This window comes from Sander vitreus, chromosome 8, assembly GCF_031162955.1.
Source record: "Sander vitreus isolate 19-12246 chromosome 8, sanVit1, whole genome shotgun sequence".
Lineage (NCBI taxonomy): Eukaryota > Metazoa > Chordata > Actinopteri > Perciformes > Percidae > Sander > Sander vitreus.
Window position 1 is genome coordinate 10,193,102 of NC_135862.1, and position 27,708 is coordinate 10,220,809.

General features: G+C 42.3%; 1 protein-coding gene across 3 annotated transcripts in view; it reads left to right on the plus strand.

The window, feature by feature from the left end:
• Positions 1-4,663: 4,663 nt before the first annotated feature.
• The window catches only part of banp (BTG3 associated nuclear protein), a 49,476-nt gene continuing 26,431 nt past the window's right edge, over positions 4,664-27,708 (plus strand). Inside the window, exons 1-10 of one of the 3 annotated variants that reach the window (XM_078256701.1) lie at positions 4,668-4,802; positions 6,727-6,805; positions 7,230-7,357; positions 7,477-7,676; positions 7,888-7,977; positions 8,231-8,403; positions 9,581-9,820; positions 12,011-12,169; positions 16,768-16,889; positions 19,188-19,259. In XM_078256701.1, the coding sequence (XP_078112827.1) occupies positions 6,736-6,805; positions 7,230-7,357; positions 7,477-7,676; positions 7,888-7,977; positions 8,231-8,403; positions 9,581-9,820; positions 12,011-12,169; positions 16,768-16,889; positions 19,188-19,259 (1,254 nt within the window). In that variant the 5' untranslated portion in view covers positions 4,668-4,802; positions 6,727-6,735. The other 2 variants (XM_078256702.1, XM_078256703.1) reach the window with 2 other exon arrangements.

Here is a 27,708-nt window from a genome sequence, read left to right on the forward strand (position 1 = left end):
GAAAATGACGCCACTTTCATCATCATTTACATATTATAGCTATTACGTGCACAATAGGCGTGACTCGTCGGTTTTATAAACATTACAATAATGCTGTTTGCACTAAAGAACAAATGCCACTCATACACACGGGCGCAATGAGCATAACTGTTGCACGTGAAAAAGTTAGGCTACATGATTGACTTTGCAGGCCTATGTGTCACCTATCAATGCACACCACATAACCTGTGTCTTATTCATTACTGTAATACATGGCCTATGATGAGATGTCAGATCCCACTACTGCTTGTAGGAAATTGTGTCTTCAAAGTAGGCTAACTTAAATAAAAAGGATTTGACTTAAAATAGCATGCTTTGTCAAAGAAACTAAGATATTAAAACAAAAACAAATGAATTTGAAATGAAAACAAAATATAGAAATAATCTGAAACAAATATGTAAGGACAGAAAAAAAAGATATGTGGATGAGAGATAGGCTACTGTTAATATACAAACACACACTCATGTCCCTAAATATTCATATAATGCTCCCCCTCGTGGAGATATGTATGTTAGTGGAAGTAGGGTGGATTGCCCTGTGGGACACTGCCTAATAGAGAGTGTGGGACTCCTAAGCTCCAGTGGGTGTGGCTCTTCCCCAAACTGAATGTCAGTGAAAACATGGGAAAGCCAAAGCTGTAGTGTCATGTCATCAAAATCACATGGCATTTGAACTGTCCAGTCATAAATTAGGGCGGGGCAATCATAAAACAGGAAGTACCTGCTGTTCTTTTAATAATACATCTATGTAATACATCCATGTGTGAAACTTCTCTTAATACATCCATGGTGTGAAAGCCATGGATGTATTAAGAGAATGTATTATTAACCTGCCTTTCCAGTATCAACCCTGGTGGTGGGTATGGGCCAAACCTGATCCTCTTCAAGGGCAAGAGGATGAAGGCAGATTGGCTCTTTGGGGCTTCCGAGAATACCTTACTCAGGATGTCGGATAACGGGTGGATAAACACAGAATTATTCACTGAATGGGGGAAGTTTTTTCTCCCAAGCCTGCCAAAGACGATCCACAACCACACTTGCTCCTTGTTGATGGCCACTCCTCCCATGTATGTGTGTTAAGCCTCCCCTCACACTACACACCATCTGCAGCCTGCAGATAGAGCTCTGTTCAAGAGTCCAAAACATTTCTGGAGGCTTGAGGGACGAAGGGTCACCGTGGAGAGTGGAGGGAAGAGACTTGACAGGGCGTTGTTCATGCCACTGGTGTCCAAGGCCTGGAAGAAAGCAACACCCTCAAATGCCCAGGCTGGTTTTCGGGGGTCAGGGATATTCCCATTCAACCCAGACAAGAAAAATCTGTTTATGCCATCAGAAACAACGGAGAGACCCTTTGGAGAGACTCCAGTAGAACCTGCATGTGCAACTCCAAGCCATCCTCCATGTGACGACAATAACGGGGATGATGATGATTCCTACCATCAAGAAATATTTGATCTTCAAGAGCAAACCCTTTGCCATCATCTGCATGATGCTGTTCAGCCAGCAATCTCTCCTCTTCCACAATCTCCACAGCACCTTCTTCTGTCCGCCATTGTTGTCACTCCACCACCTCTGGCACAGGAAGTTGAAGTGGTGACACAGCCAGAGGTCTCCTTCAAATCAACTACCAGCCGCCAGAGGGTAAAGCCTCCTTCATATGATCTGACCAGTGACGACCATTTTTCTTTCATTAAAGAAAAAGCGGTGAAAAACAAGGGGGAAAAGCAAAAGCCTATACAGCAAAGAAAACACTCAACCAGGCCACAACCAGTCAAGTCCGTCAACCAGGATCCTTGTGCTATCTGCTAGCATTCTTATGGCGACTCAAAGGACCCCAAGTCCACAGAGGAGTGGGTTTCTTGTGCAGTCTGTTCCCATTGGTTTCATGAAAACTGTGCAGAGGACAATGGGGTGATTGATGACGACATTGCCTTTACATGCAAAGCTTGCCAGAAAGCTTGCTTGTTTCCAGAAATGTAGCGACTTATAAACTTCTGTGGGCCATTTGTTATCTGCTGTTGTTTTTTTTTATATTGTATTAGGCCTATGCAACATTTTATATAAACCTAGCACAAAAAGTAAGGACATTTTTGTTTGGTAGATTATTTCTCTGTGGTAACAATGCTTTTTGGCAATAAATCTTATACCGTTAGAAAGCCTGTTTAGTACCCTTTCAAATGGTGCCCCATTTGTAAGGAACATGCATTTGTGGGATGAGCAGCAGTGCTGAGTATGTGGGTTGCGCCCATGAAAAATTTGTTTGGTGTTTGGTGGATTGGATGATTGAAGTTTGAAGAAACAAGACATATTGACAATTTAACAATTTATTCATTTCACAAACACACTGATAAACCCCACCCTGTGGAGGTGAGCGTTGTCATCTTGGAGGATAGAGTTCGGTTCCAGACTGTGAAGATATGGGATTGCCACTGGTTGCAGAAAATCATCTCTATATCTCTCTGCATTGAGATTGCCTCCAATGATGACAAGCCTCGTTTTCCCCCACAGGGCGAGGTTTATCTACCTCCAGAATGTGGGAGTGGAGAGGATGGAATGGCCTGCAAGCAGTCCTGACCTCAACCCCATTGAACACTTGTGGGATCAACTTGGGTGTGCTGTTTGTGCCTGAGTGACCAACACAACCACGTTGGCTGACTTGCGACAAATGCTTATTGAAGAATGGGATGCCATCCCACAGCAGTGTGTGACCAGGCTGGTGACCAGCATGAGGAGGAGGTGCCAGGCTGTTGTGGCTGTGTATGGTTCTTCCACACGCTACTGAGGCTCCTGTTTGTGAAATGAATAAATTGTTAAATTGCCAATATGTCTTGTTTCTTCAAACTTCAATCATCCAATCCACCAAACACCAAACGAGTCAATGGCAGAATAAGCTGTTTGGCATTGGCAGAGAAGATTTGGCAAATTTTTCATGGGCGCAACCCACATACTCAGCGCTGCTGCTCATCCCACAAATGCATGTTCCTTACAAATGGGGCACCATTTGAAAGGGAACTAAACAGGCTTTCCAACGGTATAAGATTTATTGCCAAAAAGCATTGTTACCACAGAGAAATAATCTACCAAACAAAAATGTCCTTACTTTTTGTGCTAAGTTTATTTACCTTTAAATATACTTCATGAGTTTATAATGAATGCATCAAAACCATCATGTTGTTTTATTTGCTTGATGATGCTTAATTGTCCATGTTTCATCATAAACCTTGGTTTTGTAACAGGAACAACATGGAAATGGTAAAATGACTGAACATAAAATTAACCTACAGAATTACATATTGAGGAAGTTTTACTATCATTCATGAATGAAGGTGCACCATTGTTTAGGCCTTTTAACATAGACTTGACAGTGTCTACATTGTGTTTACATTAGGCAAATGGAGAACCCACATTAGGAAGCTGCACATTTTCTACAGACAGTTTGGCACTAAGAGCACTGATATCTGTATCATTTCTTTTATGAATGTGTTATCTGCATTTTCTCTTTTGATTTGATTAGGACACCCCCTGAGGGTTTCAAAATGGTATTGGGCAAAAAATATCCCACATTAGGGCAATCCACCCCTACTTCCACTAACATACATATCTCCTCAACGCCTGCGTCGATCCATCTGTGCATTCTGATGTAGACTATAACAGTGAGAGTAATACAATATAAAAGCAATATTAAAGGTCAGACACAGCTAATATTAACTGTTGTTAACTGGGTTTTTTTCAACCGTACAGAATATATCCTAATTTAAGGAAGAGGTTGGATGGCTTTGCCAGCCTCTGTGACTCGGAGGATAAGAAAATGAAGGGGGAGAAAAGGCCATGGGCCTGAGATCTGTTGCCAGACAAGGTAAATGAGTCTGCAAGGATGGCTGTTCTGCGCCATGGCAGATAATGAGCAGCATCTTCCGAGCCATGTTCTTCCCAGACCTGCAGGAGCTTCCATGACAGATGTGCCTTACACCACCAAGCACAAGGTGAAAAGACAGGAGGAGGAGCAGAGTGGCAAAAGGAAAAGGATGTAGCCTACCCAAGGAAGAGTGACACCACCACCTGCAAACATGCAGTGTCAGAGGGAGCAGGACCCTGCCACCCAGCAGCAGTAGTTTGGCAATTGGTACTGCCAGGCCAAAGCCACTATTCAGCATAGGCTATTCTATTATATAGCCTATTCTATAGTAGGCCTATTAATAATAATCTATTCATGTCAGATTGATATTTGATTCTATTCTATTTCATTATGTATAAGCTATTCTGTTTAATTATGTTCCATTATTATTCATATCGATTTATTTGTATAGCTCTGAAAATGTTACAATTTAAATGTAATCCTGGACAGTCTGCTCAAATGGTGACAAACACAAACTACTGCTTGCTTCTGCCAAAACGACAATTTCTTCTGTAGCCTAGCGACCCCTTATTACAGAAGTTTAAATCAACAAAATGATTTCTGTGACGTAATTTTTATGTTTTTGGTAAACAACAATGAAATATCTAAAAGGCTAACCATCTCAAACACATTCCCTTCCACATTTTCCTTCAGTTAAAAATGAACGGATAAGTACTACAGTTAATTTTTTAAAATCTTCTGATGAGTATGCGTGTTGCTTCTGCTGTGGTGGCAGCGACAGCAGACTGCCGTCGACTGGATTGGGTTCCCCTGAATGAGCGAGGAACAAACGAAGGCTCATCTCTCGCGAGGAACGACGCCGTTATCGGAATCTCTACAAACAACACGAGAATTCATCATTCACACGGTAATATAACCCAATCTTACACGGTACATGTGCTGCATGCCAGCAGTTGGGGGAAGAAGATGATTTAAAAATCATATTTATAGTTATTTCTTTCAACAATCATGATTGCTGCATTTCATTTTGTCGGCCTTTGGGCCTAACTAGCATGCTAACACCATGCTAGCGTAGACACCGACTCATTTGCGCTGCTTCGTCTTTAACGTTAGCACGCAAGCTTGCAAATCGGATTTTGTAGCTGTGCTAACTTAGCTAACATTAGCTAGCTAGTATCTGCTCAAGCTAGCTAGCTAGTTAGCTTACGATATTGCCAAATATAATGTTTTGCCGAATTGCAGTAACGTTCGTAATAACGTTAGCTAAGATACATACAATGCAATTGTAGTAAGGTTACATCGGTTTGTTTTATTATTTTATCGTTACCCATAACTTACTTTGCATCGTCAACAACAGACCCCCGCCCAGTTAACCTAGCTAGCTAACGCTAGCAATCTAAACCTTGTCAACTTAATCGGGCTGGCAAGACTTTGCCAGTGTGCCTGATATGTAACGTTAGCTGGCTTTCTTTTGCCAGCAGCTGTAATGTTAGCTGCCTCGATCCACTCAAACTACCAGCACTAACGGAACTGAAGCTAGTATCACCAGTTAGTTAACGTTAATAAGATGCTAGCCGGTTTTGCAGTCAGTTCTCATTCACAATGACATGTCTTTCAATATCATTGCAATTTATTTGGCCATACATGTAAAGAGGAATTGACCCAGGAGGTGGGCATATCATATCTATGGATACATATCCTCTCTCTCTCTCGGACACACCGTTATTGTCACTTGTGTCTGGATCTGGTTCTCTCTCTTCTGAGAAGACATTCCTCTATGCATGCTGTGCAAATATACAATGAATGCAGTCCTGTTTGAGTCAGAGTTTAGCTAAGTGATTGATAGTTAAAAATGCATCCTTCCATTAATTCCATAAATTATAAGGCAAAGGTTTTTGTCCTTGTGAGTTCATTATGCCAAAAACTGACTGCCCTGGCTTGCGTCAATATTAACGTTAGTAGTCTTTTAAAAAATAACTTCAACTTAAAAAAAAAACAAAAAAACGTGGGTGTATATTTTTGCACTTTAAGTCGAATGCTTTTATCTCATGAGACACAAATGTACTCAGATGAAAGCTCAAATACATCTAAAAAATCATAGTAATTACAAAATAATTTAACTTTCTTTGATGGAATGATGCACAGAACTTGATTATTAACTTCTCTCTTATTACTTACTATGTTAGTACACAAAATAGCAATTGTATGATCATAACTAAATAATAAAAATGAACAAACATGTTAAGCAGGCAAATAAAATAATGCAATCAATGAATAGCAGCAAACATGACTAAAACGCACAGCAAAGAGGCTTGACAATATTTGGCATTAGCCTACATATTGCATGCAAACTTTATATCGACTTGACAGACATAGATGGTCAGTATAAGGAAATAATTGTTAAATATGTTTTAAAAAGCCGCACTAATATGGGAGTGATAGTGACAATTCAACTTTTTGTGAAAGAGCTTCAAAGCTTGTTTGTATGCAACCACTTGTACATGCCATTAAAGACTTTTTTGAATAATATAAAGTTATATCTTGTATTTGTGTAGTTACTGATTTTAACATGAAATAACATCTTATTCCTGCAACTTAAGAAACACTTTCTTAAACATCTGTGAATTGTACAAACAAGTGAAATGCAGCTTACGGAGTTTGAGATTACTTCAGTTGTTTGACAAACTAGTCACATTTTTCATGCATAGTCTCCAGTAATGCAGAGGCAGCAACAGACACAGCAGAAATATATTTTGCCTTATAGTAGCATGTCTGTAGAAAAACATTTTGCTGTCTTGTTAAGTTAACGTTTTTATATTATCTTATTTCAGTTGTGAACAATGTCTGAACAAGAGTTGGATGAAATTGTGCAAATAACAGTGGAGGACTTTAACCAGGATGACCAAACAGGTAAAACTCTTGTGAAACATTAGTCTATTGTATCTGTATCTGAATCTATTGTAGTGTATATTAAATTACTGGATATTTACATTCTCTGCCCTCTTGACCAGATATTGTTAAGTTCCATATTAGGCAAGTGCAAAACTATCAAACATGGGCATTTAATCAGTAACAATTTTACTAATTCTCACGTAATTGTTTTAATGTCAGCTTACTTTAGGGTAAGTGTGTGCTGTACAACTTCATTATTTAAAACTTGCACAATAAACGCTGTAAATGGGTTTGGCACTTGGTGTGATCAGATACCCAATACCCCTGCGTTAGATTGGAGCAGGAGCACAGCTTCAATCTGGGCATTCCGTTTTGAAATCTGACTTAGAAGGCTGATGTGTAGTTTTAAGGGTGTCTTTACAGTATATTTGATTCATGCCAGACATACTGGACAATCATGGAGACGATGAGGAAAGGCCTCAGAAGAAAAAGAGGAAATTAAGCAACAGCCAGGAGAATAACAACAACAACAACAACAACAACAACAACCAAGACATATCTTTTATTAAGGTACCAGCTCTGAATAATGGGCACTGTCCAAAGCTCATATGGTTTTATACATTCAAAATATGAGGATAGGATTTGTTAGTTAAGTTACACATACCACGTTTTACAATTTGTTTTTCCAGAATCTGTTGGTCTCATTCACCGCATCAATCAGCCAGCGACTGGAGGGAATTGAATCAAAGTTACATTCCCTGGATGCTACATGCAAAGCCCTTGGACACAAACTGGACAGCATGGTGCCATGTGCAAAGAGTCCTATCCAGGTTCCTATGGTTGCAGGGTCTCCTCAGGGGGCCACTCAAACTTGGAACAAAGTGCGATGGTAAGATGAAAGTATTTGCACACTAGTGCATGTTTCACCAATTAAACATTGCCTTCATTCAGTCTTGGAGTGCAATTGTCCTTTCAGTCATTTTACAAAGCTGTATTGTGATTACGGGAGCCAGCAGAACCACAGTACCTAAACTTAATTTAGACTGCAAAGCATGCATACATGTGCCAGTTAACCACTGTGTTTTGAACTTCTCCTTCAGTGTTGTTCCACAAACAAATGTGATAGTGAGCAGTGAACACCCGAAGGGCACTAGCCAAGAAGACTCCCCTCTGGAGAATCTGCTCAGCAAGTGAGTGGCTCAAATTCACACTATATTCCTAGTGGAGACAGAGGTCAGAAATGTGCAAATCCTTTCCAACACAGCGCCTCATGAACAATGTTGGGGTCATTATTGGAAAACAATAATCAATTGTACCTTGCCCCAGTTTTCAGTCCAGACATTTGAGGACTGTAAATAATCTGCATTCCTCACACAAGGTGGCCGCTGCCATGATCTGTCTGTATGTTAGACCTACTGATTACAAATTTGTGTTTCTTTTCAGCACGATGACCAGGAAGCGTCAGAACACAATCCTGGTAAAGGTGCCGGCCCCTGAGGAGAGTCAGGAAGAACAAGACAGCGGGTCTGAGGCCAGCGACACTGTTTCTAATGGTGGCCATTCCAGCAACGCGCAAAATGGCCAAAATGTCACACTCATCACACTCAATTCAGAAGGTATGACTTCACACATTGCTCTTGTCCACCTTGTAGTCCACTGACTACAAGGTCGTATTTTTAAGGACTGCCTCACTGATTTTAAATTGTGTTCTTTCATATACACCATTACACTTGTCAGTATTCTCTGCATTTACTTGCAAGCCAATCATTGGGGCACATCTTGAACAGTACCATCATTGGTTGAGCAGCAGCTTTACCTTTGGGCCACATTTCTCCAGTAAGGCAAAGGAAATCTAAGCCTTACACCTGTAACTTTTTTACAACAACAAACCTTCCTTTAGTCTTTCAAATGATAAATGGCTGTATATACAGTATATAGGCCTAGTGCTTTTATCCAAAGTGCCAAATTTGCCTCTCATTCACCCATTTACACACGATAGCAGGTAGTGGTTTGGACACTGGTCTGATTTAGGAGCCACAGCTGCTGCAAATAATTACTTTTGATTGTTTTGTTAAGATTGTACTTATTTAACATGGTTAACGTGATGCTTTCAGATGGTGTCCATATTGAAGGAAAAGCAAACTGCTCATGTGTCATATTCATGTCCCTGTGGTTCTGTCTCAACCTGTATTGATAAATGCTCTGATTGGTCATATACGTTTTCAGTGGCTTTACTTAGTGTTTTTGCTGTGCCAGACAGAATTGTTCAATTCTAAATGTGCAAACCTAAATGAAGTCCACATTGTTGTTACTGTGTTGCTATTTTTTGTGATTGTTGGTTTGGTTATTTTCGGTGGACTCGGAACGTTCTTGGTTATCTTCAAAGGCAAACTATTATTCATTTATTTACTTGTTAGTCAGCATTAGCGTGATGGTACCATGTGGTGTTCAGAACAGGGTGTCTCATGCTTTGTTTTTGTGTTTGTTTGTGTGGTGAATTTAACAGCTAACATACGCTGAGAGCAAACTGCCAGACCACATATTCAGCTTTTTAATATCATCAATAACATAAGTTTTGCCTTCACCTACTTCTCATTTACTGCCACATGGGTGTGCTATTGTATTTCATCAAGTATCTCAGTGGCTCTCTACCAGCGTGGTATACGTCAACCTGTGAAGGAAAACTAGGTAGAATTACATACTGCCCCAAATCTCAGTATTTTTAACTACATGTTTGATGAAAGAGAGCCATGTAACTGGGTTTGATGATAACTGTTCTCCTGTTTACTGTAGATGATTACCCAGAGGGCACATGGTTGGGAGATGAGAACAACCCAGAGATGCGAGTTCGTTGCCCAGTGTCTCCAGCTGACATGCTCCATATCACCACAAACTGCCGCACCGCAGAGAAAATGGCTCTGACGCTGTTGGACTACCTGTTCCATCGGGAGGTCCAGGCCATGTCAAACCTCTCTGGCCAGGGCAAACATGGCAAGAAGCAGCTGGACCCGCTCATGATCTATGGCATTCGCTGTGAGTGCTCCTGCCATGACATTACAACCATCTAGTATTGCCAAGTGCATCAATTTCCTGCCACATGCTTCACTTTTCGATATTTTTCTGAAAAAGTGCAGGTCGACCTGGTGGTAAACATTATTCCACGACAGGCCAGTTTGCAAAATAACTAATAACTGTCAAGGCGGTATCCAGTAACCACTGTTTATCTCATGATTATTACATGATTTCTGCATAGTTTATTTATACTAATAAATCTCACTCAGTGGGGTTTAAATCCTTGCCCCCTTACAGCAATAAATGAACTCTGTGGGACCTTCCCACATTTCATCTTTGTTCCATTACAAAGCGGCACCGATTTGAACACAGAAATAGACTGCAGTCTGTATTCCCAAGGCGGGTTACAACAACACACATTCATCATTGCACACACGCATTAATGTGCAACACATTTTATAACATACCAGACTGTAAATGACAAGCACATGTCTGGTAGAAAAGTCCTAACGGAGTCACCCTCAATTCAGTGAACTCTTTGATTCCTGATGAAGCAGAGTCAGGGCTATGATGGTAGACAGACAGATATTTATGAAGGTCCTGTGGCTATGTACTATATTTGTTATATGTTTCATATTGTTGTGTAAAAAGGGGCTCTGTTAGCTTTAGCCTTTCATTTAGGGTGCAGATTGTGCCCCCTGCAGGAGGTTTTAGTAAATATCCCCCATGGCATGCATGAGTGCTTGTATACTTAGTTACCTGTATTTCCTCTCAGCAGTATGGGTGGGTGTAGTTACTGTACATGCAGATTTGACCTGACATAGAGGTATGCATAGGCTGGAGCCGGGCCAGCTGACTTTTGGGTGACTCATTCTGCCTGCTTTGACAAAAAGTAAAAGGAATGAAGGAGCAAGTGCCCTGCCTGCCTGTACAGGACCCATCAGGTGTGAAAGGACTGCCATACAATGCTATCCCACTGTCCACAGATGCCCCTCAGCTCCCCCTCTGTCTCATTTTCTACCCTGAGGTTATTGCTTTGTTGTTAATTTAATAGAAATGAGCTGTCAGGTGGCCCACCCCATTTAAACAGTCTATAACAGTGAGATTGACAGCCACTAAATACAGCTGCATCCAGTTTCACCTGCTCATATCTTTACTGAGGAAGGGATGAGGGACAGTCACAGGCCTGTGTTAACACTGCTTGTCGAAGGGTAAGTGTGCAGAAGTGTAAGTGTGCAGAAGTAAACAGAATCGGGAGAATTGTTTCCTTCGGTTTTCATAAACGTGATTGCAGATGAAGTAGCCCTATTACAAACACCTCCTGTCCTCTTATATAGGCCTGGCCCATCAGCTTAATTATGGCCAGCATATATTCTATTGCAGTCTTAGGCAGTGTCCTCATTTAGGATGCTCATTCATTGTATCCAACATTTGTGTACTTATATTAAACAGTCCTTCCAGAAAAAGGAGGAGTTTTTTTGTGATTGTTGCAGGCAAAAATCCTTGATTATGCAGCACGTTTTCTTAAAAAATGCAATGGAATATGGGGGATATTTATGCAATGAAATTACGGGAACTTGCAAAAACTGCGGTTTCATCATGGCTTCATCGCGGGGTTTGCAGCTTTTCGATGACGTACACGTCGCGTAATTATGTCACTTCATAACGTTCCCATGGCAACGGGAAAATGGCTACTCTTGTGTCAAGTAAACGCAACATTTATCAACTTTCTGCTAAGATATATGTGACTTTTTTGCAATGAAAATGCGGGGATTATGAAATCATGCAAGCCCTGCATATTTTGCGTGGAAATCGACAATTTATGCGGCGAATGTGCGGCGTATTTGAAAAAATGCGGGCTCTGCATAAATATGCGGACTTTGGCTGATTATGCATTGAATTATGCGATCGCATAATCACGTTTTTCTGGAGGGACTGATTAAAAGCTTATATAAGACATCTCATCTACAGTTATGATGACAATATCAGTGTATACTAATTAGGTGACGGAAGGGACATGTAAACATATTCAGTACTTGTTTCCTCCACTAAAGCTTAATGGAGGGAGCATTTTCGGGGCAAAAGGACACAGAAAAGACAATAGCCTGGGCTGGGACAGATCAATTTTGAGATATGATACAACCAAGCCAACAACATTTTTGATAATTTATACAGTATGCGATGACCTTTGAACTGTCCGTGTCCCCACAGGCCACTTGTTCCACAAATTTGGCATCACTGAGTCAGACTGGTATCGCATCAAGCAGAGCATCGATTCAAAGTGTCGCACCGCCTGGAGACGCAAGCAGCGTGGCCAGAGTCTGGCTGTCAAGAGCTTCTCCAAACGCACACCTCGGAGTACATCAGGAGGTAAAGTATAGATTATTATCAGCGGGCTGTAAAGCATGCATTTGTCTAACTTTCAGTGCATCATGATAATGGCACATGCTATATAGGGTGTTGTGTGTGTGTGTGTGTGTGTGTGTGTGTGTATATACTTGTTTATATGTAGACACTAAGGCATGGATACCCAATCTGAGCCCGACGGTACCCGACGGGCCGGGCCGGGTTCGGACAGATATTTAGAAATTATGGTCGGGTTCAGGCTCGGTCACATCAGCGCGATAAGGCATTTGTTGTAAAATGGTGCTGCGGCTCCTTTAAGATAGTTCAGTGTGTGTGCGTGCGTGTGCGTGTGTGTGTGTGTGTGTGCGTGTGTGTATGTGTGTGCCATGTTCATTCATTTGCTCACCAGAAACGGGATTTTAACCCCGACGTTACTGATTTTATAACGTCGGCCCTGGAGGTAACGAGTCTCCCCTGGTTTTCTGACCACGCTCGGAAACGAAGCAATCAGGAAAGGTTAACACATTGAACATTTTAAATTAAACAGCTTATTAACGTGCACTTGTTGCCCCGTGTGCGCTGATGCGCTCATCTGTTGACATTTCCGAATGCCTTCCTACAGTTGCTTAATAAAAGCGGGCTTTCCACACAAAAACGTAGCCTACATGTGTCATTAGTATGAGGGGAAAAAAAAAAGAGCTTTTAACTGTGTCGGGCTCGGGTCGGGCTCGGACACAAATTTCTTAATGCCTGTCGGGCTCGGGCCGGGTTCAGTCACGGGCTCGGACAGAAAAATTCAGTCCGATCCGGACTCTACTAGACACATTAAATAAGTCAATATCTCAAGAAAATGCATAATAGCAACTTCATATTTATATTCATACCTTAAGTACCCCTAAACAGTAAGGGCTGGAGTTAATTATTTGTCAACATTTCTGTATTAATATTAGGGGTGGTACGGTTCACAAAGTCCACGGTTCGGTTCGTATCACGGTTTGAGGGTCACGGTTTTCGGTTCTGTACGGTTCTTGTTATTTTTTCTTTTAAGAAATATACTTCAGCATATGATCAATAGCTAAAATTAGCTAATGTTCCCACACACCAGACTTATACGACGCTGGCGCATCCTCCAACTCCGGGCAGCCTTCCTTATCTCTCCCACTTGACATTTCTGCATGTGACGTGACCCGCAGTGCTCCACACTCCACCTGAGGAGCGGTCGGCTCGGCGCCTCTCAAAATCTGACGAAAATCTTTTAAACTGACCTTTGTCGATCAAAAAAACAGACAGATTCAGCAACTGTATGGCCTATTTCTCGCTTAAAATGTTTTCAGAAACACTTTTCGGTGAACTATTTTCGTAAAATACGAGATTGTATTCAGAGCGAGAGTCTGTTTTGAAATTCGGGAGCAGCAAGAACCACGTGACACATTCGTCCAATCAGCTGCCATGTGTTGCGTTCGTCACGCTCATCCCCCTCGTCGTTTCCAGTAAGTGTTTTAACATAGGTGTCGAAAGTGGGCACTACGGCAGTAAGTGGTTAGTGCACATTAACAGTGTACTGACAAACCGTGCGACGCACGCACGCTCCGAACCCGAGACAAGCGAACCGAGCGGTTCGGATGTTTTTTCATGAACCGTACCACCACTAATTAATATGCATACAAAGGACAAGGATTTTCTTTAAACTACTGAATATGCTTTAAGATTCAGACATTGTAAAAATACCAGCTATATGTTATGTGACAGCCAGGTGGAACGAAAGCGTGATATATATATATAGATTTCTCTAATCTAAGACGCCCTCCCTTTTTCTACAGTACTTACCAGAACATTTACATTTGGTTATTTACTGTGTATCATTCTTTTTTCCAAACATATCATATACAACTTAACGGAGAACAAACCACATACTAATATGTCAAAGAATCACGTATACGACTGGAGTGAATTCTAACAAGTTAAGCATTAGATCACATTCAAAAATCCCATTTAAGTCAACAGTAACATATCCAATTACTTTAAAACCTTCTGACACTTTTCTTGTTAAAATGCTTTCGGAGTGAGCACATGAGAAAACTAATACCTACCTGGCTCCAAGTCTTTATCAGCTGATAACGTTGCTATGTTTTTGCGGCTGTTTTCTAATCAAACAAGGTGCACAGTTGTGAGAATCAACTACACACCCAAAAAAAAGAGACATCTGCTGCTGTTTCTTTTGGTTACGGGCCACTGACGCCATCGCTGGTTTCGTATTGCTTTCAGTAGAGCGGCACGTTAAGTTAGTTAGTTCGTAGTTATGGAACTCATTAACTTAAAGGGAACATTTGCCACCTTTTAATGTGGATGTCCAAATCAGTGCTGAGGGTAAATGCAGTCCATGAAGAAAACAATTCCCCAGTGCGTGCAATATTGACTGAGAAAGCAAGTTCTCCTGCTTGCGGAGATGTAGCAGCCATGCCTACATGAACCAGGATGCATTGCGAGTGAGCAGTGAGTTGCTTAGCTCTCTTAGCTTTTTAGTAAACATAATAAACTCACAAAATGTCAAGAAAGAAAATATTCGTACACCTAAACAAAAAAATGCAACCATACACCTTCTAAATTCAAGTTAGTCTCTCATGGATAGCCACCAATGAATATTTCTATACATTGTTACTGGTTATTCCACCTAGAGGCTTTAGATTTGGTGCAAATTCTCAGTTGGTCAGTTTTGGCATATTCTTGCATTGGCAGACCTTTCTCCACAGCGCTGCGGAGGAGGGTCTGACTAGTCCACAAATCATTTCGGGATGGGAGAGAAACGTCCTCTGGTGTATTGGCATTTCTTTAAACCAATCACAATCGTCATGGAAGCGCTAAATGCCACACGGAGCCACGGTGCCTCTGCACAATAGCCTCGGGAAGGAACTTGTTTTGGTGGAACTCTGAACATTCAGAAGTTGTTTTAGTCGTGCAACAGAAAACTCAGATTGGACAGATAGTCTAGCTAGCTGTCTGGATTGTCTTGGATCTGAGGAGCAGTTAACCATAGTCCTCATAAATCAACCAGAGTTTAAAATTCCAACACAAAGAAAGCGCAAGGTAACGGACATCCAGCCGAAAAGAAGGACATACGGCGGAATTTCTGGCGGCAATGGAGCAATTCCGGAAGTGGAAGGTCGTGGATATCGGCTAGTTTTGGCATGACCGGGGAACTACTACGGTACATAATTTACATGCGCCCTTTTCTCATTCATTGGCTGTTTTGCACCAAAAGACAAAGGATTCAAAGTTCCCTTTTTCTCTCGGTGCCTGTTTTATTACTTTGTATGCAGGAAAATGACAGTCGCACACAATAAACGCATACAGGTTTTATTTCATCAGCTATATGAAAGCTATGTTAAGACCTGAACCCAAATTCAGATACAGTGTGTATTGCTGCAGATGGTTGTAATCTGCACACAATGCCTGCTGTCCTTCTCTCCCTGTGAGCCATCACCTCTCACCTCTGACCAGGGAAAAGTAAGACTGCAGGGGAAACCCAAATATCCTGTGAGCACACACTAGGGGTGGATTGTCAGGCCCTTCCTTTTCAGGCCACACACCCCAGAGTGTACAACACAAATACTAGTTCAGATGGTGCATGCACAGACATGCAAAGACACACCAAACGATATTTCCTTCCCTAATCAGATTACATGTTAATGGATCGGGAAGAGGGAATTCTTCTGCTTTTAAAACCATTATTTATCAGTAAACCAGCAATGAGAGCTCAGACCAAAGCTGTAGTTTTCACAAGCCACCTGGCTCTTGCTTCCTCATCTGGCAAACAAAAGCGCTGAGGATTATTTACATAGTACAGTACATAGCAGTAACAACGAAAGATGGGAGACAGCCTTACTTTTCAAAGCAGCATAACACAAAACAGAAATTTTGAAGTGTATGTGATATGTGCGGAATTTCTCTATACCATTTAAAGCTACATTTCTTTTTTTTCATGCTCAAAAAAGTAGTCGTAGTACTAGACTGCGTTTCTCAGCACTGTTAACTCTGTAAAGTCTGTCACAAGATAGGCCCTCAAATCTTTTTAGTCCTCACTTCTCCTAAATGGTCTTTTTATTGCTGCACATTTTTTTATTATTATTTTGTGGCCTTTGATGCGGACTCTGCTGTCACTGAGCGCTCTCTGTCTTTGATTGCTGACATGGTGTCTTAATGTCTTTTGGGTTGGATTTGCAATGGTTAATGTGACGAGTGACATGCAGGGGTTTCAGACTGCTGGCGTGATAGCGGGTGTTTAGATTGAGGCCTGGAGTTTGGTTTTGGCTGTTAGACCATAAGTGTGTTTGGATGGCTAGCTAGAGAGTCCTCATTGTGTATTTAGGCAGTATAAACACGGCATCATCAGGCAGATGGCCTGGGCATTTGCCAGTTTTTTTTTTTTTTTTTTTTTTTTTTATAAATACAAGAGGTTGCAAAGGCCTCTCTAATGTGTAGGTGTGTGTGTGTTGGTTTGTGTGTCTGCGTCTTAGAGACATCCTTTTTTCTTATGTGTGCTTGAATCATTTGCACTGTTCTTGACTTACTTCCATTGTACACATGAGCGCACCAATGACCATACGTTTTTTCCTCTTAACCAGAGGGAGGCGTGGGAGAAGAAACGGGCCACATTGAGACTGCCACGCAGCAGACCTTGCACTACACATTGGCCAATCAACAAGTCCAGTTCCACCGTATTGGCGAGGATGGACAAGTTCAGGTGGTGAGTGTCAGACATGTTATCCCTCAATCTTTGTCTGAATTAAGCAAACCTTTTTTTATTTATTTATAGGCAAACACACAACAAAGTGCTCTCTTACATTGAGTCTTTATCCTCCTTTCTCACAATATTTATCAGATGTGTATCTTACAGTTAGCTCCCTTTATTCTGATATTTATTTTCTCTCACTGCTGTCATATGAGGGCCCCATAGAGAAGGGTTTGTAGTACAGGGGGAAAGAGCTTTCCACCCACCACAGTGACACATGCAGCGGTATAGTACAGTATAGTGCAGCTTATGTCAACGAAGGCGTTGTCCATGATCAGGGATTGGATGACCTTACAGCTGCTACGGCCAAAGGTCACAGTCAGGCCCGCTACAGCGTTATGGGTGGGCTGACAAGGAGGAAGTGACCGTACCTCTCATATCTTGTCTTCATTTTGCCCTGAAATCATCCCAAATACCTAATTTTAAAGGGGTGATAGAATGATTATGTAGGGTATTTTACACTGTTCCTTAAGGTCTCCTTAAAATTGCCCGAATGCTATTTTATTAGGCCCTTAACTACCCTGTGAATATGGCTCTATTTGGAACAATGATGTCCGATTTCAATTTAATACATTTTTGTGAATTTCAGAGGAATTCTAAGGGGAGGCTAGCTAACTCTCATTGATAGAGCTCCATCTAGCCGCAGGCTCTATCAATGAGACTCGCGGACAAGAGGCGTTTATTTCCCCGATCGTTTGTTTAAATAACTCAACACATTATAATTACACACATTATAAGATTAACTGGAACCTGTGGTAAGAGATTGCTGGTGTAACAAGCTCGCTGACCGCGCTCTCACTCACACACACTGGCCATTTAGCAGGAAGAGGGGAGCTGCAGGTTTTGCATTCTATCACCCCTTTAACAAATGAGGAGCCAATCAGTCGAATAAACTCTATTGCCTGTTAAAGGTCTTAAAGATATCAGAGTTTTGAAGTTGTCTGTGGAATTGATCAAATTGATAAAGTGCCCTGTATTAGGTCAGGGTTTATCATTAAGGTTACAGGCAATAATTGAGTGAGAGCAGCTTGGCCCATTCTTGTTTACTTGTATAGTCAAACAGCTGGTGACAGATACTGTACACACAAGCTGTGAGACAATGTTTGTCATGAGGGGTTTCTTCATTAGGAAATGAAATAGAAGTTCCTTTTCTAAGAGCCACAAGTGCATGTGTGTGGGTTACAAAGTCAGTCTTAACCCACGAAAAAATGTGATTAAACCACATGATATACACCCACTCCATGTAATGACAGTGCTACAAAGCTAGCTCATAATTGACAGTGTTGAGTATATCTGCTGTTAATAGGTTGCTACGTGATGCATGGGTTTGGAGGTACTGTTGAAAAGTGACTCACCTGAGAAAGGAAGAAACAGGCATCAAAGATGGAGGGCGGACAGGCACGAAGAGAAGTTAGGTAGAAGGTGGAAGAGTGAGAGAGAATGATTTTCAGGAGCTCAGTGTGCAGATATTACCCTCCCGGCACTGCAGAGTATAAAGGGTGCAGCTGATCTTTAAAATGTATGAGTGCTGCTAATATGGCAGAGGAAATGAAGTATACTTACCGGCTTTGATTCAGTGCTGCAACAAATGTTTGATAATAACAAACAAAATGTGTTGCTGGATTACACGCACCACACAAGGCCTGCTATTTAATTATTTTTAACCACATTCTGTACATTGCAGCTAAAATAAAGCTTAAAGGATAGATTCACAATGTTTCAAGTTTCTCTTAAAACAATAGTCTTATACCCATATGAACATTGAAACAGGTTTTGCTTGCTGTGATCATTGCTCCACTTCATACTGGCATTAAGAGATCCTTTCCTGTCCCACCCTTTCTGTGATTTTAATGTAAGTGTGATCCACTTGATTTGTTTAACTTAGACTACTGAATCCTCATATAATACATTTTTGCACAAAGCAAGGACTGGATTTTGATCCACATCCCTAATATTAGACACACTTTAGAAATGGATTTCTTAATGGGCAGTATGAAGAGGAGGAATGATTAAAGCAAGCAATGTTCAATGTTAATATGGGCGTCTGACTATTGTTTTAAGACAGACTTTGAACATTTCTGAAGCTATCCTTTCATCACAATTTAAAATGGTAGATAATTATATGTAGATTTCTCTGTAGTTGAAAATAGTTTTAGAAAAAAACATGCCTTTGCAAATGTATTGATTTCTTGATCATATTTGTGTAATGTTTCCTGCTTCAGCTGTCTCTCATTCTTCATCTGTTTCTCTCAGATTCCACAGGGTCAGCTGCACATTGCCCAGGTGCCACAAGGAGAGGAGGTGCAGATCACACAGGACAGTGAGGCAAGTGTGTGTGTGTGTGTGTGTGTGTGTGTGTGTATGCGCGTGTGTGTGTGTATGCGCGTGTGTATGCGCGTGTGTGTGTATGCGCGTGTGTGTGTGTGTGTATGCGCGTGTGTATGCGCGTGTGTGTCTGTATGCGCGCGCGCGCAACATGACATCATGACTTTAAACATACATGGCACTTTCCTAAAGCCAAGAGGCGTGTTATCTGTACGCAAGGAAAAGAAGAACGGGGTTGAGTTGAGGTTGAAAAGAAGAACGGGGTTGGGTTTAGGTTGAAAAGAAGAACGGTGTTGGGTTTAGGTTGAAAAGAAGAACAGGGTTGGGTTTAGCAAAAGAACAAACGTGGAAAGGAAACACGAGGGACGTGATCCCCGCTCTCCTGGGTGAAAGTCCTGTGTTTTACCCATCCGCCACCCCAACTAACCTCATGCGGATTTTCGGCCTTTCATACGGCGTCAATTCCCACGCACATACCTGCAAACTAGTCACTTTTCGGCAAAAATCGCCGTTTTGAATGGGAAAATGTCATCCAAGAGTTTTTATTTTGTGGGGCGGGGGGGTGGGGGGTACGAGACCTGGTGCTAATATGGCACTGGTCCCTTAACGACCGTTATCTACCGGACTGAATTGCAACGCGGATTTCGGTGCCACTGAAATGCCTGCGCTTCTCTATGATGCTCGGAAAACGGCCGTTTGTCATTTTGTCTTTTTCAGCCCTTCTGAGTTTGCAGGTATGCACGCAATCGCAAGGTAATGTAAGTCAATGGAGACCAAACGGCGTTGGTACGCAAATCATGGCATATGAATTGGCATGTCATACATACACCACTTCATGAGATCAGTCTAGTCTGTGTCTGTGCGCGAGAATGAGAGAGAGAGAGAGAAAAGAGAAACGATCGGCCACTCCTTTTCTTAATTCATTCTTCATTGTTTATTACATTTCCGAGCAAGAATTAATCTCCAGTATAATAGTGTATATAAGGGTTTTAGGGAACTCATGCTTGAGAAAGAAGTGGTTTACTGGGAAGAAAAATGCTGTTGTCTACTTTAGTGTGGGAATGTCAGTATGTTGTGTTGGAAGTCTGGTTTGTAATTTGGTCGACTTCGGGCAAGCTGATTACTTGCATTATTTGACTGGCTATTTGAAATACTCCATTATATCTGTGTGAGCATGTCGAGTCAGCAAATGCACCCTGGTTTGTCCTCTGCAATTTCTACATGACTTAACAGGCACAGAGACATTTGTTTTTATTTAGCTTAGAAACGGTGGAATTGATACATTTGCGTTAACTGAATCATTCATTAAGCTTTCTTTGTTGAGAACAGTAATTAACAAATTCCGAACAAAGGAATGCTTGAAGATGTATAATTTTGCATGAAGACACTACAATTGTGCAGAAATAAATAAAGTTTCCTATACATTATTTTGGTCAATAACAAGAACTGCTGTCCAAGGCATTACTCCACAGAGCTACAGTTTCCTTTTGATGAGGCTCTCTGTCACGTTCAAAGCTTACAAAGTGTTTCTTCAGAAAATTAGGTTTGATCCTCTTTCAGCTCTGTGGAAGATCTACTATTTAAATGTTTAGCCACACCCATTATATCCCAATGAATGATTCAATTTGTGCTTGCACAGGTCACATTTTGGAGACTATAAGCTAGTCTACTACTTAAGAAATGAAGGGCCATGTAATAGAGCAAACTATTGTTTTTCATCTGTCAAATAGGTTTGTAAGAGTCACTAAACATTTGTGTCTTTTGAACCCTGTATGTTTCTGATTGCCCATGCAAATAGCCATCCCAATGAAGCATAATGCACCCCAGTAATACCTGAAAACATTTAAGTCATTATTGAATTTTAGCAAAAGCAGATGTTCTGTAATGTTTTTAAATGTGCCTGCTTTTGCATGGGGTTATAAATTTACATATAAATATTATAAATGTACCTAAATTTATAACTCCATGCAAAAGCAGACGGCTATACACTTGTAAGATTTCTCGTTAATGCAATTATCTAATCAACCAATCACATGGCAGCTGCTTCAATGCATTTAGCAGTGTCGTCCAGGTCTAGACAATTTCCTCAACTCCAAACTGAATGTCAGAATGGGAAAGAAAGGTGATCTTAGCAACTTTGAGCATGGCATGGTTGTTGGTGCCAGATGGGCTGGTTTGAGTATTTCACAATCTGCTCAGTTACTGGGATTTTCACGCACAACCATTTCTAGGGTTTACAAAGAATGGTCTGAAAAAGGAACAACATCCAGTATGCTGCAGTCCTGTGGGCGGAAATGCCTTGTTGATGCTAGAGGTCAGAGGAGAATGGGCCGACTGATTCCAGCTGATAGAAGATCAACTTTGACTCAAATAACCACTCGTTACAACCGAGGTATGCAGCAAAGCATTTGTGAAGCCACAACATGCACAACCTTGAGGCGGATGGGCTACACCAGCAGAAGACCCCACCGGGTACCACTCATCGCCACTAAAAATAGGAAAATGAAGCTACAATTTGCACGAGCTCACCAAAATTGGACAGTTGAAGACTGTTGATGAGTCTCGATTTCTGTTGACTCAGATGGTAGAGTCAGAATTTGGCGTAAACAGAATGAGAACATAGATCCGTCATGCCTTGTTACCACTGGGCAGGCTTGTGGTGGTGGTGTAAAGATGTAGGGAATGTTTTCTTGGCACACTTTAGGCCCCTTAGTACCAATTGGGCATCGTTTAAATGCCACAGCCTACCTGAGCATTGTTTCTGACCATGGCCATCCTTTTATGACCACCATGTACCCATCCTCTGATGGCTACATCCAGCAGGATAATGCACCATGTCACAAAGCTTGAATCATTTCAAATAGGTTTTTCAAACATGTCAGTGAGTTCAGTGTAGTAAAATGGCCCCCACAGTCACCAGATCTCAATCCAGTAGAACATCTTTGGGATGTGGTGGAACGGGAGCTTCGTGCCCTGGAGGTGCATCCCACAAATCTCCATTAACTACAAGATGCTTTCCTATCAATATGGGCCAACATTTCTAAAGAATGCTTCCAGCACCTTGTTGAATCAACGCCACGAAGAATTTTGGCAGTTCTGAAGGCAAAAGGGGGTCAAACACGGTATTAGTAGGGTGTTCCTAATAATCCTTTAGGTGAGTGTATAAACATTACAGAACATCTGCACAAAAGTAAGCACAGATGCAAATATGTGGTGTATAATCTGCAATTTGGTCAGGATGGACGGGTAAGAACATGTTCAAAGTAAACTAAATAGAAGTTTACGTTTACAGATGAATCCATGCTGTTGATTGTAAACCACATATTTGTATCAGTGCTTACCTTTGTGCAGATGTTTTGTAATGTTTATATAGCCGCCTGCTTTTGTATGAGGTTATACAGCAGGAATAATAATGATTGAACGATTGAATGATAATTGAACGCGTCAACATTTTTGCCAGTAAATATATTTCCGATGGGGCAATTGGAATGACATTTTCACCAGATGTCAGTGACAACCCAAGTAATCCACACATACAAAGAAATCAAAACATGTATGTCCATGAAAAAAGTTGTGGAATGATAATGGGAATAAATATTGAACACATGAAGAAAAAGGGGTGTAAAAAGGCATGGGAAGCCAATAAACCAGCTGAAATCTTTCAGTATGTAGGAAGCAATCCTGCCCCCTATTAGTACAAATTAATATCAACTGGATTAGTCCTAATTGATGGCCTATAAAAAGGTTTCTCATTACCAAGGTGTCATTCAAGAAGCATTTCATGATGGGTAAAAGCAAAGAGCTGTCCCAAGACCTTCGCAAGCTTATTGTAGAAAAACATACAGACGGATATCTAAACTTCTGAAAGGTCCAGTGTGCACTGTTGGGGCCATTATCCGGAAGTGGAAAGAACATAATTTCACCATTAACCGGCCACGACCAGGTGCTTCTCACAAGATTTCTGACAGAGGAGTCCATAGAATACTTAGAAGAGTTGTCGAAGAACCAAGGACCACTCATGGAGATCTTCAGAAAGACCTGGAAGAAGCAGTTACAGTTGTTTCAAAGAAAACAATTAGTAATGCACTCAACCGCCATGGCCTCTATGCACGCACACCACGCAAGACACCACTGCTCAAGAAAAGGCATGTGGAAGCTCGCTTAAAGTTTGCTGCACAACATCTGGACAAGCCAATGACATACTGGGAGAATAGAATCTGGTCAAATGAGACCAAAATCAAAACTCTTTGGCTGTCATAGCATACACCATGTTTGGAGGAGAAATGGCACTGCACATTAACCCTAAAAACACCATACCAACAGTGAAGTTTGGAGGTGGGAGCATCATGGTGTGGGGCTGTTTTTCAGCATCTGGCACTGGCAGACTTCATATAATTGAAGGAAGGATGAATGGAGAAATGTACCGTGACATAAGAATAACAATCTGCTGCCATCCACCAGGATGCTGAAGATGAAACGATGGTGGACTTTTCAGCAAGACAATGATCCCAAACACTCACTTCTCATGCTTCTGTCATGAATGACGATGCGTGGCGCTTTTCACATATTATCACATATTAGTTCTTGTTAGCTGAGCAAAGACGTCTCTTCCTCAGTTTCTGTAGGTTCCTATCTTGGTCATATGCTCTACCGTGGTAGAGGCTTGTTGTCCATTGGTCACGATTCCGTGACAGTGTTGTCCATCTCTCAGGTTTTATGTCAAAGTCTATGAGATCTCTCTTTAACACGTCCTTGAAGCACAGTTTAGGTCTGCCCGTATGCCGAGTTCCCTCCTCCAATACTCTATGTAGTACTGAGTGGGGAATGCAAGATCGTGGCATTCTGTTGACATGGCCTGCCCATCTCAAACGATTGAATTTCAGCCTTGAAGACGGGTTCAGAATTTGTGACAGTGAACAGTTCTTCATTCGTCATCTTGTTCTCCCAGGTCTTTCCAATAATAAACTGCAGGTTTTTTGTGTGGAAAGCACTGATTCTACTCTCTTGGGGGTGATATGTAGGCCAGGTTTCAGATCCATATAGGAGTATACTCAGTATACATGCTTCGTACACTCTAACTTTAGTTCGCACAGATAGATGTATATTCCCCCAGACTCGTTTGGTTAGACGACCAAAAGTAGAGGCTGCTTTTCCTAAACGAGTGGATATTTCCAGGTCTAGTGTGGTGTTGCGCGTCATGGTGGATCCCAGATAGGTAAACTTTTCCACATCCTCAAGAGTGATATCATTTATTGTGAATGAGTGAGATTCAGCAGCCTGTGACATGGTGACAGTTTTCTTCAGGCTGATGGTAAGCCCGAACTGGTCACATGATTTAGCAAAGCTGTCAAGTAGGGTCTGGAGCTGTTCTGGAGATAATGCACAGAGAGCAGCATCGTCAGCATAGAGTAGTTCTCGGATAATAAACTGCTGTGTTTTGGTTTTCGCCTTGAAGCGGGCCAAGTTGAAAAACTTTCCATCATCTCGGGATAGTAATGAGACTCCTGTGGTGTTATGTATATCTTTGTAGGCTTTCTGGAATACATATGAAAAGTATATGCTAAAGAGTGTAGGCGCCAGTACGCATCCTTGCTTTACTCCTCTCTTGATTATTGTTATTGTCCTTGGAGACTTTAACAAAGGAAACTTCACTCATGTACTACCTAAATATAGAAGCATATTAAATGCCCGACCAGAGAGGAGAACATTCTGGATCACTGTTACACCACAGTCAGGGATGCTTATCACGCCGTCCCCAGTGCTGCACTGGGGCTATCTGACAGCGTCATGGTCCACCTGATCCCCGCCTACAGGCAGAAACTTAAGCTCTGCAAACCTGTATTGAGGACATCAAGGAAGTGGACCAGTGAGGCTGTGGAGGATCTCCAGTCGTGTTTGGACTCCACTGACTGGGATGTGTTCAGGACTGCAACCAACAGTCTGGATGAGTACACAGAGGCTGTGACGTCATACATCAGCCCATTGTCCACCTTTGATGGACAATGGGTCGGTCCTGACACCATCCTCCTCAACACCTCCCAACAAAGGGTCTTCCCTGACACCATCCCCCGCGACACTTCCCAACAGCTCCAGCTACAGTGCATCACCTCCACCTCCCCCACCTTAAAGGTCCCCCCCTCCACCTCCCCACCCATCTCAGTGACGACTTTCTCCATCAATGAGGAAGACGTCAACAGACTGTTCAGGAGACAGAACCCCAGGAAAGCTGCTGGACCGGATGCTGTCTCCCCATCTAGCTTGAAGCACTGCGCTGACCAGCTGTCTCCAGTGTTCACAGACATTTTCAACACCTCACTGGAGACATGTCACGTGCCTGTTTCAAGACCTCAACAATCATCCCTGTTCCCAAGAAGCCAAGGACAACAGGATTTAATGACTTCAGACCCGTCGCCCTGACCTCTGTGGTTATGAAGTCCTTTGAGCGCCTTGTGCTTTCTCACCTCAAAGCCATCACCGACCCCCTCCTGGACCCCCTGCAGTTTGCCTACAGAGCCAATAGGTCTGTAGACAATGCAGTCAACCTGGCCCTACACTACATCCTCTGGCACCTGGACTCCGCAGGAACCTACGCCAGGATCCTGGTGGCAGGTTTGTGGACTTCAGCTCTGCCTTTAACACCATCATCTCCGCTCTGCTTCAGGAGAAACTCTCCCAGCTTGGTGTGCCTGACTCCACCTGCAGGTGGATCACTGACTTCCTGTCTGACAGGAAGCAGCATGTGAAGCTGGGGAAAGACTTCTCCGACTCACAGACCATCAGCACCGGATCCCCTCAGGGCTGCGTTCTTTCTCCTCTGCTCTTCTCCCTGTACACCAACAGCGGCACCTCCAGTCACCAGTCTGTCAAGCTTCTGAAGTTTGCGGACGACACCTCCCTCATCGGACTCATCTCTGATGGTGACGAGTCCGCCTACAGGTCGGAGGCTGACCACCTGGTGAAGTGGTGCAAGCAAAACAACCTAGAGCTCAATGCTCTAAAGACAGTGGAGATGGTTGTGGACTTAAGAAGAACCCAGCCCCACCTGCCCCCATCACCCTCTGTGGCTCCACAATTGACACTGTGGAGTCTTTCCGCTTCCTGGGAACTACCATCTCCCAGGACCTCAAGCGGGAGCTGAACATCAGTTCCCTCGTCAAGAAAGCACAACAGAGGATGTACTTCCTGCGGCAGCTGAAGTAATTCAACCTGCCAAAGACAATGATGGTGCACTTCTACACAGCCATCATTGAGTCCATCCTCACATCCTCCATCACCATCTGGTACGCTGCTGCCACAGCCAAGGACAAGGGCAGACTGCAGCGTGTCATTCGGTCAGCTGAGAAGGTGATTGGCTGCAATCTGCCGCCGCTCCAGGACCTTTACGCCACCAGGACTCTGAAGCGTGCTGGAAAGATTGCGGCTGACCCCTCCCACCCCGGCAACAAACTCTTTGAGCCACTCCCCTCTGGCAGGAGGCTGAGGTCCATCAGGACAAAAACCTCACGTCACAAGGACAGTTTTTTCCCCTCTGCCACTAGCCTTATCAACAAGGCCCGGAAACCACCCTGACTCTCTCCACACCCCCCCTCTGGCTCTACATGCCACTGTACTTAATCTGCTCTTTTTATCTTAACTATTACTCTCTTATTTTTAATACATTCTGTGTGTGTATATATATATATACACATATATTTATACTTGTTTGTTCTGTTTAACCTGCTTGTTTAACTTATTTTAGAGAATGTGTGACGTGCTCCTACAACACCAAAACAAATTCCTTGTATGTGTAAACGTACTTGGCAATAAAGCTTTTCTGATTCTGATTGAGAAACTTTCAGAAAGCTTGCCATCAAACTGTACTCTACCATGCATTCCATCATGGAATGATTGGATCAGTGATAGCAGAGTTGGGGGACAGCCAGCTTTCTGGAGCACTAGGAATAGTGAGTCTCTGTCGACATAATCAAAAGCCTTCGTGAGGTCTACAAAAGCCATATGGAGTGGTTGTCGCTGTTCTCGTGATTTCTCTTGCAGTTGTCTAACAGCAAATATCATGTTGGTGGTGGAGCGCTGTGGTCTGAATCCACATTGTGACTCTGGGTATACCTCCTCTGCAATCTCCTGAAGACGTTTGAGCAGGATTCTAGCAAGTACCTTTCCAGTGACACTAGGTAGGGAGATGCCACGGTAGTTATTACAGTTTCCTCGATAGCCCTTGTTCTTGTACTGTGATTTTATCATCTTTAAAATCTTGCGGTACCTGTTTGGCTGCCCAGCATTTCAGGATGAGATTGTGTATATGGTTGGCAAGTGGCAGTAACCCTGCCTGCAAGAGCTCACTTGGGATTTCATCTGCACCAGCAGATTTTCCTTTGCTCATGTTTGAGATTGTAGTTATCACTTCAGTTATGTCAGGTTCAATATTGAGATGGCAATGACACCGAGAGGC